The sequence below is a fragment of the Syngnathus acus genome, chromosome 3 (genome assembly GCF_901709675.1).
Source record: "Syngnathus acus chromosome 3, fSynAcu1.2, whole genome shotgun sequence".
NCBI lineage: Eukaryota > Metazoa > Chordata > Actinopteri > Syngnathiformes > Syngnathidae > Syngnathus > Syngnathus acus.
The window spans coordinates 20563778-20576939 of record NC_051089.1 but is presented as its reverse complement, the minus strand read 5'-3'; the positions used below and the strand labels follow the sequence as shown (position 1 = coordinate 20576939).

The window sequence follows — 13162 nt, the reverse complement described above, 5'->3', positions numbered from 1 at the left end:
TTTACCTCAAAAGATGACTTAAAGAAGACAATCAATAGAGTTGATTCCGTAAATAAAATGTGCTAATTGAGTGAAAAACTACTACTCAACCAAAGAATTGTAGAATGTTCTTTGAATGTTCTGTTATCTTAACATCCTGACTGGTACTGTTGCGTTTTGTTCAAGATGTCCGTCGTTGAGCAAAGAAAACAAAGATGTGGAGTAATAGTTGGTTCTTTATTTGCAAGATCTTGGGTTGCTTCACGGCAGTCAGTACAAGTGCACTTCAGCAGTTGAGAACAACCACGTCAGACTCCAGACCAGATTTATACTCGCCGCAAGCAGGAATACGGAAGGGAAGAAAAGGGAGGGGAAAAGAAGGAAAAACATATCCTCATAAGAATGTCTTGTTATCTACTGAATGTTTTGTATCAATGTGTCATGATGTTAATGAGCTCTGCCTTATGTGTAATGGAAAAGTTACCGGCCGGGTCATACCAAAGACTATAAAAATGGGACGCATTTCCTCCCTGCTTGGCACTCAGCATCAAGGGTTGGAATTGGGGGGTTAGATCACCAAATGATTCCCGAGCGCAGCACCGCTGCTGCTCACTGCTCCCCTCTCCCCCAGGGGATGGATCAAAATCACACGGGGATGGGTTAAATGCAGAGGACAAATTTCACCACACCCAGATGTGTGTGTGACAATCATTGGGACTTTAAAGAAAGCTGTGTGTGCCGTGTCTGTTCTCTGATGGAGCAACTATGTTTGTATAAATTAATATAGAATTAATATAGAATATTTAGACATTGCTGTTGCTCCCTTTTCAGTCCCCCTTTTGACCTCGACAGAGGTCAACCAAAAGGCAAGGGCAAACTAACAAAGTGTGTCATGAACACGGGAATATTGGAACATCTGATAAGCGGCCGGTCAATCTAATTCGTGGCTCTCAATTACAGGAGTAATCAGTCCGTAATCAGGCACAAAGAGCAGAATAAAAAAACACAACATCCATAAACCATGTAAAACGAACACAGATGATACTCGTGCTTATGTCGGGGTTGGGGGAAGAGTGGTGGCTGTAGGTATGAGAGTATCAATGTGTCATTAGAATGTGCGTCGGAAATTTGTATCTATTGGATGGGAGTTCGTAATTTGAGCCATATCAGTGGAGAAACGATAAAGAGAGCAAGAGCATAAATACCTAGCATTAAGAGAGTAAATGAGGGAGGACGGGGTGGGGGTTGCAAAAGGTGATACATGATCAAAAACTTCAATGTCAGCAAGAAACCGCCGTGAGGAGGAGGTCTCGCCTCAATTCCCCTGTTAAACTCGAGTGTGTGAGTGAAAAACCTGCCGCATGCTATAATGCAGGAAAAGGCTCACAAGGTCCCTTTGCCTTCATCATCATCAGTTCTCTTGCTCAGCGACGGGGGTACCGCCATGCGTAGAGCCATTCAGTTTAGTTAGTCTTCGCCAGTTGGTTCGGTTCAGTGCTAGGGGCTCAGCTTCAGCTAGCGACAGGCCCAGGTGATGTAGGTCCATCAATCCATCGAGCGCGGGGGGCACCGTTTCCAGCCGGCAATTTTTGGTAGGAAATTGAGGATAGCGTGAGTCGGGTGTTCAGGGGGGGAGTCTTTTGACATGGCCATACGAGCGCAGCCGACGTTGTGCTGCCAGGTGGGACGCTGGGGGCTGTTGGGTGCGTTCCCGCAGCAAAAAGTTGGGGACTTTATCTGTCCATTTTATCCCCTCTATAGTGCGCAGTGCTCTGGTGTCAAAGCCATCGATTCTGGCAGCCTGGGTCTTGTTGAGAGGCCAGGTTTCTGCTCTGTAAAGGAGGATTGACAAGACTGAGGAGTTACATATATCCTTAGTTTGGTCTCTCTTGATATGGACTGATGTCTCCACAGTGGTTTCCAGAGTGTTTTCATGGGAGTGGCTGCCAGAGCACGTCTCCGATTTATTTCTGGTAGCATGTTGCCGTTGCTGGTGATTATGGAGCCAATGTAGGTAAAGAATGTTACAAAATGGACTTCTTCTCCATTGATATGCAGCGGCAGAAGGGATGGGCCTCCTATGTGCATCAGTTTCGTTTTGGGCCAGCTGACCTTCAGACCCAGCTTGTTGGCTTCCTCTTGGTAGATTTCCAAGGCTTCTTTCAACTGATCAGGGTTGGAGCAAAATAGCGTGGTGTCATCTGCGTATTCCAGATCAGTGAGGCTATAACTGCCTAGTTTAACCCCTGGAATACGCGCACATATCCATTCCATCAAATCAAAGTCAAAGTCAGCTTTATTGTCAATCCCTTCATATGTCAAGACACACAAAGAAACCGAAATTCCGTTTCCTCCATCCCACGGTGACGAGACATACAAGTAGGCGACACAAAACAAAAACAAGAAGGCACAAACCATAAATAATAAATAATAAATAATAAATAAAATGGTCAATGATAGTTAAAAAGGTCTGGTGCAGCTACACATCCCTGTCTCACACTGATGTTGATTGAGAACCAGGTGGAGTTGGTACCGTTGACACGCACACAGCTTTCGGCATCACTGTAGAGCTTTTGAAAGAGGATGGTAATTTTTCTTGGTGCTCCGAGGATGGTGAGAATCTTCCAGAGGGTGGTGTGGTCCACAGTGTCAAATGCCGCCTTGAGATCAAGAAAGGCTATATAGAGGTGTCTGTCTTGGCGGAACTCGTGTACCTTCTCTATGATGAGGCGGAGGGCAGAGATTTGGTCTGTTGCGGAGCGGTTTGGCATGAAGCCCGCCTGTTGGGGGCGTCTTTTGCTTCTAATGGCCCGGAGGACCCGGGTGAGAAGTATGCGGGTGAAGATATTTCCTGGGATAGAGAGACTTGTAATGCCTTTGTAGTTGTTACAGACCATTTTGTCACCCTTATGTTTCCAGAAGGGGAGAATGATGCCTCTGGTCCAGTCTTCTGGGGGGTGCTCGGTAATCCAGACATGATTGATGATATGGGTGAGCCAGTCGATGTTGTCACCACCCGCTTTCATCATTTCGGCTGTGATGTTACAGATACCTGGGGCTCTGTCATTTCGAAGAGTAGCCAGGGCTTGCGAGACTTCTTCTTTTGTGATGGAGTCTGTGCTGCAGTTGTAATTTGCACTGGCATTTACGGATGATATGGTGAGAGCGTGGTCCGTATAGGGTGAGGGATGATGCAACAGGTCGCTGAAATGCTCCTTCCAGCGGCTGATACAGTCGACCTCGGAGTTTAGTATGTGTCCCTGCGCGTCCTTTACCAGGACTGCCTTCTGTTGGGGGCCTGTTTTTACTCGCCTCAGGGTCCGATACACTTGGGTGAAGTTATTGTTTTCTGCAGCAGACTTCTCCTTGCCAGAATTTCTCCCTGTCTGCTTGTATTGCTGTGTTCCGCATACTATTCAGGCGACGATATTCTGTCATATCGCCCCTGAGACGTGCAGCTCTGCGCAGTTCTATGATTTCTAGTGTTGTTGGTGATATCCAGGGAAGCCTAGGTGTATGGTGGCTGCGTCGGATGGACTCTGCGGTTGCTTGGTTTATTGTAGACACGAAAAGGTCCCAGTTGGTAAGTTCTTTCTTGGCCAGGGTCTTATACCTGTTGGTGATGGAGCGGGTAAACACTGAGGTGATGGTTGGGTCTTGAAGATGGGAAGATCTCAGTCGAGGTGTTATCTGTGATGATAAGTGAGGCTATAACTGCCTTCTAATGGCCATTCAGAAATTAAAGGGTCTGTCCTTTAATTTCAATCTCAGCTGGGCTACCAGTAAGCGGTGGTCTGTGTTGCCTAGCTGGGCCCTAACCCACGATACACACGGCAGTTGGTAAAACTGGATTTCCAGCGACTGGAGATGAGTATATAATCTAGGGCCTTATGGGTTTTGCCAGCATTGCTGTACCATGTCCATTTGTGTATATTCTTCCTGGGAAACCAGGTATCCATGATAGATAGACCTCCAGCATTGCATAGGTGCTGGAGGTGGACTGACTGTTGGTGATGGGATCTGGGGATTCTGGGCCAATTACGTTTTTGGTCTGCGGGTCTCTTGAGGTGGAGAAGACAGTGGCGTTAAAATTTGCTAGCACAATAATGATGTCATGTGGGGGTATCTGCTGGATGACCTGATGTAGTTGATCAAAGAAGGCATTCTTTGCCCGGTCGTCTGCGACCTCCGTTGGTGCGTAGGTGATAACGACTGACATCCTGCCGTGTTGGTGTTGGAAACGGGCAGTTAGTAGTCGTTCGCTGACTGGGGTCCATCCGATAAGGGATTTCCTAACCTGACACGGCATTGCTAGGGCGAAGCCATATGTAGCTGTGGTCACCCTCTTTTTTCTCACCGCTATCGCACCAGCATGATTCACAGTCCCGTGATGGAGATGTTGTATCGAGACAGTTCACGAGATAGAAGAGTGGCGTGACCTGTTCGTTGAAGTGTTTGCACATTCCATGTGGCAACACGGAAGGGATGTTGGAGATTGATAGATCGTAGGTCAGGGACGGGCGGGGGTCGATACCTTGGGTCAGTCCAGCTATTTCTGATTGGTTTCGTAACAAAAGGGGTTTTCTCTGGAGTAGGTTCCCCTTTGCCTTAGGCGACCAAAATGTTATCAATAACATCAGTCAGAGATAACACTTGCTCGTAGTAGTTCAGCCGTTGGGGGCTTGGCACGCCCACTGGTGGAGGGTAAGCACAGTTCTCACCCTCTTTGCAGCTCTGGTCCGTCCGGAAGGAACCTGAAAACATCTGCTGTGCAGTCTTTGTCTTCAGTGGCTCAGGGTAGACTACCTAGCCATCAAGGGAAAGAGGATTATTCTGCCTCTTTTTCAATTGGGAGTGGGAACGCTGTCGATGGCAGATCTGGATCTTTGCAAGAATCCTTCACAGGGGCGGGCACACTGGGATAGTGTCTCCTTTGCCGGTCAGCCGGACGGCATGCAATGTGCGCTCCACCACTGCAAAGGGTCCAGTCCACCGAGGCTCTGTCCACTTTCTCTTCAGGACTTTCAGCCAGATAGTTGGGGTGATTTGGATCTCGGCGGCCCCATTTGGGTCCGCTGCAGCAAACCACCATCCGGATCAGCAACTGGAAGGGCCGAAATTGGTCTAGGAAAACAGCGACCTTTCTGCAACTCAAAAGGGGTGTTCCCAATTCGGGCATTAACAGACATATGCACACACATCAATGCGAGAGGGAGTGCTTGAACCCAATTCAATTTCAGTGTATCTTTCAGTTGTCTATGTCTCATGTTCAATTCAATTCATGTTCAAATCATTCCACATTTTCCCAAAATGGTTCAACTGCTCAATTTCTTTTAATATTCATATTTAATAATAGGCCTTCACACTTGTTATTTTACACCATTCACTTTCTTCTTCTTCTTCTTCTTCTATTTTATTCTCCTCACTTTTCTGTCCTTCTACTACTTCCACATAATTCAACCGATTCACTCCATTCCACTTTTGACGTATTCCAAATATTCACGAGATAAGGGCTTCCATTTTTCTCGTTCCGAAAATTTTCAGTTTTTGCAAAATTCGCTAATTTACGACAAATTTTTCCCCATTCATTCTTAATGGCACATTCAACATTTCACATTTACGTCGTTCCAGTTTGAAATTCACATCATTCAGCACATTCAAATCACATTCGGAAATATTCTCGACATTCCCAAAATTGCCAAATTAAAAAATTTCACGTTTAAAATCTCCGCAAAATTTCACAAAACTTCACAAAATTTCGGTTTTCACCTCTAATTTCTACATTTTTCAAGGAATTCAACTCATTCCAACATCATTCTGCTGCATTCCCCCAGACGTTATTCAGTTTCTTCGCCTTCACAAACATTTTCTAGTTATTATTATTCTTTTATCAAACATATTCCCTATTCCTTGGAATTGGTCTATTTATGTATCTCCTACATTAAATTACCTTCTAAATATTTGTTGTTATCTTGTAGCTGTATGATTCATCACCGTTTGCAGTTCGTCTTATAAAAAAAAAAAGTTAAACCTTATCATCCCTAAATTGTTACCACGCAATGTATCCATTTCATGTTGTTGCCTCTAGTTCACTCCCTTCCTTTCGAGATCCTTCTTCTGCTCCTTCCATCACTGTATGTTGAATTCTTACATGCCCTGTTGAGGCTTCAAAAACAAGTACATTTGAAAAAACATTGAATCTCATAATTTACAAATTGATTTTACTTAATCATTTACACTCACTCCCCCCCCCTTTGACACATTCACACAATGTGTTAAATTGTGTCATCAGGGATCAAAAGGGACTAACAAAGTGTGCCGGCACAGTATCATACTGATCGTAGCTGGACTAGCTGATCCAGTCATGTCTGGTCATAGGACTGAAACGTACCTTCCCCATTGAACCATTTTGTCGTCAATGGTGCCCCTGATCAATCATCAAATCCTAGGCATTCCAATCTGTACTATACTTTCAGGTGAGAGGAATTTTATCCTCTATCGTGATCACAACACCCCAACTTCAAACTATCTTGGCCAATCATATTGCACACGCACACACCTACGCATTCACAGACACACGGGCGCCCATTCATTCACCCTTACAGCTCAACTCTCATCCCACAACAAGCAAATTTAGTATGTAAGTGAGCAAGCAAACATTGAATCCTAAAAATAATTCTACCCGTTAGGACAGTCTTGCCTATTAAATCTTTTCTAAATACATCAATCCAAGTTTCAATAAAATTATCAATAAATATTTCTACTCGAGAGGCTAAGTATGGGTCTGTGCATGTGTGGAGCATGCAGCATCAGATGGCTCCCAAAAGAATTATCCTAATCAATTATTCTCATCAAAAAGCTAAGACAAAATAGTCAGACTAATTCCTCTGGCTCTTTACTTTGTCTGATGTTTTACTTTGTCATGTTGTTAACTGTCACTTTTTATGCATAGTTAATTTAAAAGTCAAAAGTTCTTAGAGCCCGTTTAACTCTCCTTTTAATGGACACAACTCTCTGACAAGATAATTTCCACTGAGGTGTAATTAACTAATAACTATTGTATTGATTAGGTACATTGAGCAACCTAGCCCCCTTTTGACTGAATTCAATTGGGTCCAAATGTCTTTTTCCAATTTAAAAATTTTACTTGGCTAAGTTTCAACTGCTTTTAAGTTTGACGAACCAAAATATCTCATCCCACTGCTTGTTTCCTACCGTTTTAGTATACTATCTGTATTATCCAAATCTATTCCACACATTGCCATATTATCAAAACTCCTCAGTTATGTATGTCAAACTCAGTGCCAAGCAAGCTTCCATCCACTTTGACCCAAGACCCACCGAGTTTGGTAACGCCTCAGCAAGGAGTTCAGTTCGGTTGTTGGACACTTCATGTTTCACGTGTCTGTACTCATCTCTGAGAATGATGTTTTTCTTCCGGAAAACAGTGCTTGCCTCCCCCCAAGCACAAAAACAGTCTTTCTTTGTTCTTGCAATGCTCAAAGCCAGGGACCGTTATCTTTTTGGTCAAGGCTGCAGGTGGAGTCTTGGGATCGAGTTCCAGGGCACTGGGAGAGACAGACTGGGACACCAAACTCATAAGATTGTCTACAAATTTAGTTGCCATTCATTCCCAAATAACTTCTGTTTATCAAATTCCCCTAGTGACATTGATCTCTTTTGCATACTGTAAGTCCTGCAAACTCATTCTGTTTTCAAGCTACATTTTAGCTGACGGTTTTCTAGTCAATTAACTCATCTTGCGTCTGTGTTCCAAATGTAGTCTTAATTTGTTCTTTTCAACTCTTGACTGCCTAATATTTCCAGATATCAATATGATAGATAGATCAATTGGATTTGTGCTGCAATTCACAAGCAGACCCCCTTGCTCCAACTCAGCTCATTGTCTAGCTCCAGAAAATTCCTTGAACTCCCAGCCGGAGCCGTAGCTCTTATCTGATTCCTCCCTTCTTCTCATATATTATTGTTGCAAAACCTTCTTTTGGAAATTATTATTGTATCGCATTATGAAAAAATATACATCATGTGGGCGTTCGTTCGGCCCACAGTTACACATAGGATTGCAATGATTAGTCCAAGCATGCTTCTTTTACACCTGTTGGCAAGCAGTTAAACGTTCATCTCTCTGGGCGGCGGTTTCAATAGTCAATGTCGTGTATGAATTCTTTGCCCGTCAGTATTCAATCTCCCATCAACCTGTCTTAGTCTCACTCGCCATCACACACGGCCCCCGGAGTGGGCACACCCCGGCCCCGCGCACAGCCACAGCCCCGCCCGAACGAGAGAGGGCCCGGGATTGCAACATCGATACGTCACAGGTTGGCCACCCCTGTCGCGATCATACCGCCGGCCCCCACCCGCGCGCGCACAGCATACGACCACGCACAGAGACCAGGCCACACGCCCCGGGAGGAGCGCATCATCATTAGTCTCTCCCGTTCAAACTGTAGACCAACTTTCCTCCACTGGAGCCTTGTGTACCAATCACTCATTCAAATAAACACACACATGGGGATCCCCAACTTCTTCACACGCGCGCACAAACACAGTAGGACGACAACAGACTGACATTAAAATTTCACAGACATCACGCACAAACACATAACAGCAGTCAATTCTTCCAATCGGATAACCAATTTAGCTTCAGTTTTTTGTAACAATGCCACACATCAGTTTTGTGATCATCAGTAGGGAAGTGTCCAGATCTTTGAAAGTTCTTTATCCAATCAGTCATTTCTTTCCGTTTTTCATCGTGCCCTTCTGCGGAAAATTTTCCACTTGAATTGCAACAGCAGCACTCAGTTGAGCTCGCACACTCTTATCTGCCAATGGGAGTGCTTTCAAATCAAACCAATCTTTTCCTGCGAACAAATTCACCTTACATTTTCATAACTAATCCAAATTAGCATTATTAATAATATGTAACAATAATAACAACAGTAACAATTATGTATAAACAACTTCAACAATATCACAACTAGACAGTCAAGGGCCAACACCCTAAATATGTCTGCTCTGCTTTATAGCAACAGAGCCAACGCCCTATCACCGGCCCTCTACAACAAAGACAATACATGAGCACAACAGCACAAAAACACTCACAAATGACATAAAAGAAAACCCCGGATTCCCCCTCGGAAGTTTTAACACAATAGAAAGAAAACTCCGGATTCCCCCTCGGAAGTTTTAACACAATAGAAAGAAAACTTCGGATTCCCCCTCGGAAGTTTTAACACATTAGAAAAAAACCTCCGGATTCCACCTCGGAAGTTTTAACACAATAGGAAGAAAACTCTGGATTCCCCCTCGGACGTTTTAACACATTAAAGTCCGGATTCCACCTCGGAAATGTTAACACAATAGAAAGAAAACTCCGGATTCCCCCTCAGAAGTTTTATCACAATAGAAAGAAAACTCCGGATTCCACCTCGGAGTTTTAACACAATAGAAAGAAAACTCCGGATTCCCCCTCGGAAGTTTTAACACATTAAAAAGAAAACTCCGGATTCCCCCTCGGAAGTTTTAACACATTAAAAAGAAAACTCCGGATTCCACCTCAGAAGTTTTAACACAATAAAAAGAAAACTCCGGATTCCCCCTTGGAAGTTTTAACACAACAAAAAGAAAACTCCGGATTCCCCCTCGGAAGTTTTAACAGAAAAGAAAGAAAACTCCGGATTCCCCCTTGGAAGTTTTAACACAATAAAAAGAAAACTCCGGATTCCCCCTCGGAAGTTTTAACACAAAAGAAAGAAAACCATAAAGAAACAACCACTACATAAATCAAGTATCAAATTTGGGGTCGGGAAAGACAATTCCTCTACGGTGCGTAGGCCACAGTCTATGAAGGAAAAAGCCTTCTTACCTTCTAAAGGTGGGGCCCCGGGCCTCCAGACGGCAGAAGAAGTTCTCCCCCTCAGAAGTCTTAAAACCGCTCAGCTGGACATCACGTCAGGGTCACCAATTGTTGTGTTTTGTTCAAGATGTCTGTCGTTGAGCAAAGAAAACAAAGATGTGGAGTAATAGTTGGTTCTTTATTTGCAAGATCTTGGGTTGCTTCACGGCAGTTAGTACAGATGAGAACAACCACGTCAGACTCCTGATCAGAAGGTTTTATACTCTCCGCAAGCAGGAATACGGAAGGGAAGAAAAGGGAGGGGAAAAGAAGCAAAAACATATCCTCATAAGAATGTCTTGTTATCTACTGAATGTTTTGTATCAATGTGTCCTGACGTTAATGAGCTCTGCCTTATGTGTAATGGAAAATTTACTAAGCTGTGTCCCGTGTCTGTGCTCTGATGGAGCAACTATGTTTGTATAAATTAATATAGAATTAATATAGAATATTTAGACATTGCTGTTGCTCCCTTTTCAGTACCTGTGGTAACTACTATGTTCTTTTGACCCCTCAGCTCCTCCTCCACCAAAGAGAGCTCCCACTACTGCCCTGTCCATGCGCTCCAAGTCAATGACGTCTGAATTAGAGGAACTTGGTAAGTTTGCTGGATTTCCTTTGACTCCTGAGGGTCAGTGGCGGGGAAGTCGTTGTCTAACAAGTCTTCTCTTTTGCCTGTGCCGTTACCTTATTCTAATTGATTAAAAAACTAGTGGATAAAGGTAAGCGCTTTATGCTGCATGACCTTTTGCTGCCCATTTTGCCCAGCTTGTTTCTCCGCCAGCTTGCAGCATCCAAATGGCTTAGTTGGTGATGATGCTGTTCAAGTTTCTTTACTGCATTTCACTTGAGCTGGACTCTCCTTCCTCATTTCCTGTCCACTCTTGCCATCATCCATGAAAGCCGCTGTGGCTATAAAAAAAAGTCATTAGTATGATATGAATGTATTTGTCCGTCAGTATCTGTATTGATGAGCATCACCACAGAGTAGTTTTATTGTTGCATTAATATGTGGACACGATGCCAAACTGTGTACAAGGGGATAATGAGAAAAGAGAGACTGCAGAAGATAAGAAAGGCAAGGATGAAAAGGCATGGTGAAAGTATCATGAGATAGACCGAGAAGATAATGAAGTGAAATTAATGTATCCAGTTCTCAAGTGTAGTCAAACGTATGCATTAAAATATTTAATGTAGCAATATATAATAATTTGACGTGAAATAACAGCCTTAAAATATTGATAGTAAAGTACTATGTTGGCTTGATGCCATTATTTTGTTCATTTTTATTACCACTTTTAAAAATGGCCAAGACATTAGCTCTTTTAAAATAATATATTGAAATCCTAGTATTGGTGGAGTAAAAAAAACATCTTCTGCCTTATTCCCTAGCCCACTGATGTTAAACTGGCCCGCCACATCATTTTATGTCAATCCCCAAAAGAAATTATGTCCATTGACTGTTGTGTACTAAAATACCAAAATTGCAAACTGTCTTTGTTAGGGTGGTGCTCACTCTAACTTATTTTGGAAGAACCACACGGGAGACAAGTAAGTCATTTTAAACACCTGCAGGTGGAGAGTCCATTCGTCGCTGTGCGTACAGCGATGATCGAATGAGGTCTGACCCAGGCCTCTTGCAGGACCGTTTTTATTGAGAGAAACAGAGTGGGGGTGAGAGTGGGGGTGAGAGTGGACAGGATGGGGTTGAAGCCCCTGGCCTGCTGATCAAAGCATAGCAGGGGGTCTTTTACGACGTTGTGTAAACAAAGCAACTTTGATTGCTTCCTCTGCAGCTAGTCAATCAGTTCAAAAGATCTTAGCACTTTGTTCTACTACTTTTGTTAAGACAGGACAAGCTAGGTTAATTATTACAGGTTACATTCCAACATAATCATACGATCAAGATAATCTGTAAACCCTAACATATCCCTCCTGTTTTATCATATGATTATGCCAACCCCGATCAATCAAACATAAGTAAGAAAATACAATGACAGCAATAATTTCCAGTGAAGATGAGGTTTTCCCTCAATACTCCAGTCCAGATTTAGTGTGTGAGTGAAAAACCTGCGGCATGATTAATGCACGAAAAGAGTCACACGGTCCCTCTGCCTTAGACGACCAGAATGTTATCAATAACAACAGTTCAAGATAAAAATTGCTCGTGATTGTTCAGCCGTTGGGGGCTTGGCACGCCCACTGGTGGAGGGTGAACACAATTCTCACCCCCTTCGCAGCTTTGCTCCGTCCGGGGAGAACTTGGAAATATCTGCCGCGTGGTCGTTGTCTTCAGTGGCTCAGGGTGGACTACCTGGCCACCAAGGGGGAAGAGGATTATTCTGCCTCTGTTTGAACTGGGGGCGGGGACACTGTCGATGGCGGATCTGGTTCCTTGCAGGAACCCTTCACTGGGGCGCACTGGGACAGATGATACCACGTATCTCCTTTGCCGGCCAGCCGGACGGCATGTGAGATGCGCTCCACCAATTTATAGGGTCCAGTCCACGCAGGCTCCGTCCCCCTCCTTCTTGGGACCTTCAGTCAGAACGTTGGGGTGATCTGGACCTCGGTCTTTGCTTCCGTATCCGCAGTAGTTTGCTGAGCAAATCCCTATCTGGATCCGCCACCGAAAGAGCAGCAGCACGTCCGGAAAAACAGCAAAAACACCACCTTTTCTGCAACCTTTGCATTAGTCATTTGAGATGTTTCTTCTGCTCCTCTCATCACTGTGTGTTGAATTCTTACATGTCCTGTTAAGACTCCAAAAACAATTACATTTGACAAAACATTGAATCTTACAGTCGACTAAATTATTCTACTCCCCCACCCTTTTGACACATTCACGTAATGTGTCAATAGCGTCGTTGGGGAGCGAAAGGGACCAGCAAGGTGTCCCGGACACATTATCATACCCATCCCGGCTGGACTAGATGGTCCTGTCTTGTCCAGCCACAGGAAACGGGCCTTCTCCATTGAACCATTTGACGTCAATGGTGCCCCTGAGTAATCATCAAATCCTATTCATCTCAATTTGTACTATACTTACAAGCGAGACGAATTTTATCTACAATTGTGATCACGTCACCTCCACATCAACCTACCTAGGCCATTCATATGCGCGCACACTCGTACAAACTAACAGACACAAAGGCACCCATTCATTCACCATCACAGCTCAACCCCTGTCCCACAACATTTAACTTCATGATGGCCCTGAGCAGGCAGACATTGAAGTCCACCGGGCCTCAGTTACAGTCGTGCACA

General features: G+C 44.1%; 1 protein-coding gene and 1 long non-coding RNA gene across 5 annotated transcripts in view; both read left to right on the top strand.

Moving 5' to 3' along the window:
• shank2b (SH3 and multiple ankyrin repeat domains 2b) overlaps positions 1–13162 on the top strand; it is a 252715-nt gene that overhangs the window by 197012 nt on the left and 42541 nt on the right. For 2 of the 4 annotated variants that reach the window (XM_037247309.1, XM_037247311.1), the window contains 2 exons: positions 10413–10493; positions 10609–10617. In XM_037247309.1, the coding sequence (XP_037103204.1) occupies positions 10413–10493; positions 10609–10617 (90 nt within the window). The remainder of the gene's footprint in view (positions 1–10412; positions 10494–10608; positions 10618–13162) is intronic. The other 2 variants (XM_037247312.1, XM_037247310.1) reach the window with 1 other exon arrangement.
• LOC119120442 lies at positions 5953–7106 on the top strand. Its single transcript, XR_005097519.1, has 2 exons — positions 5953–6294; positions 6951–7106. It is a non-coding gene; the product is annotated as an uncharacterized LOC119120442 (long non-coding RNA).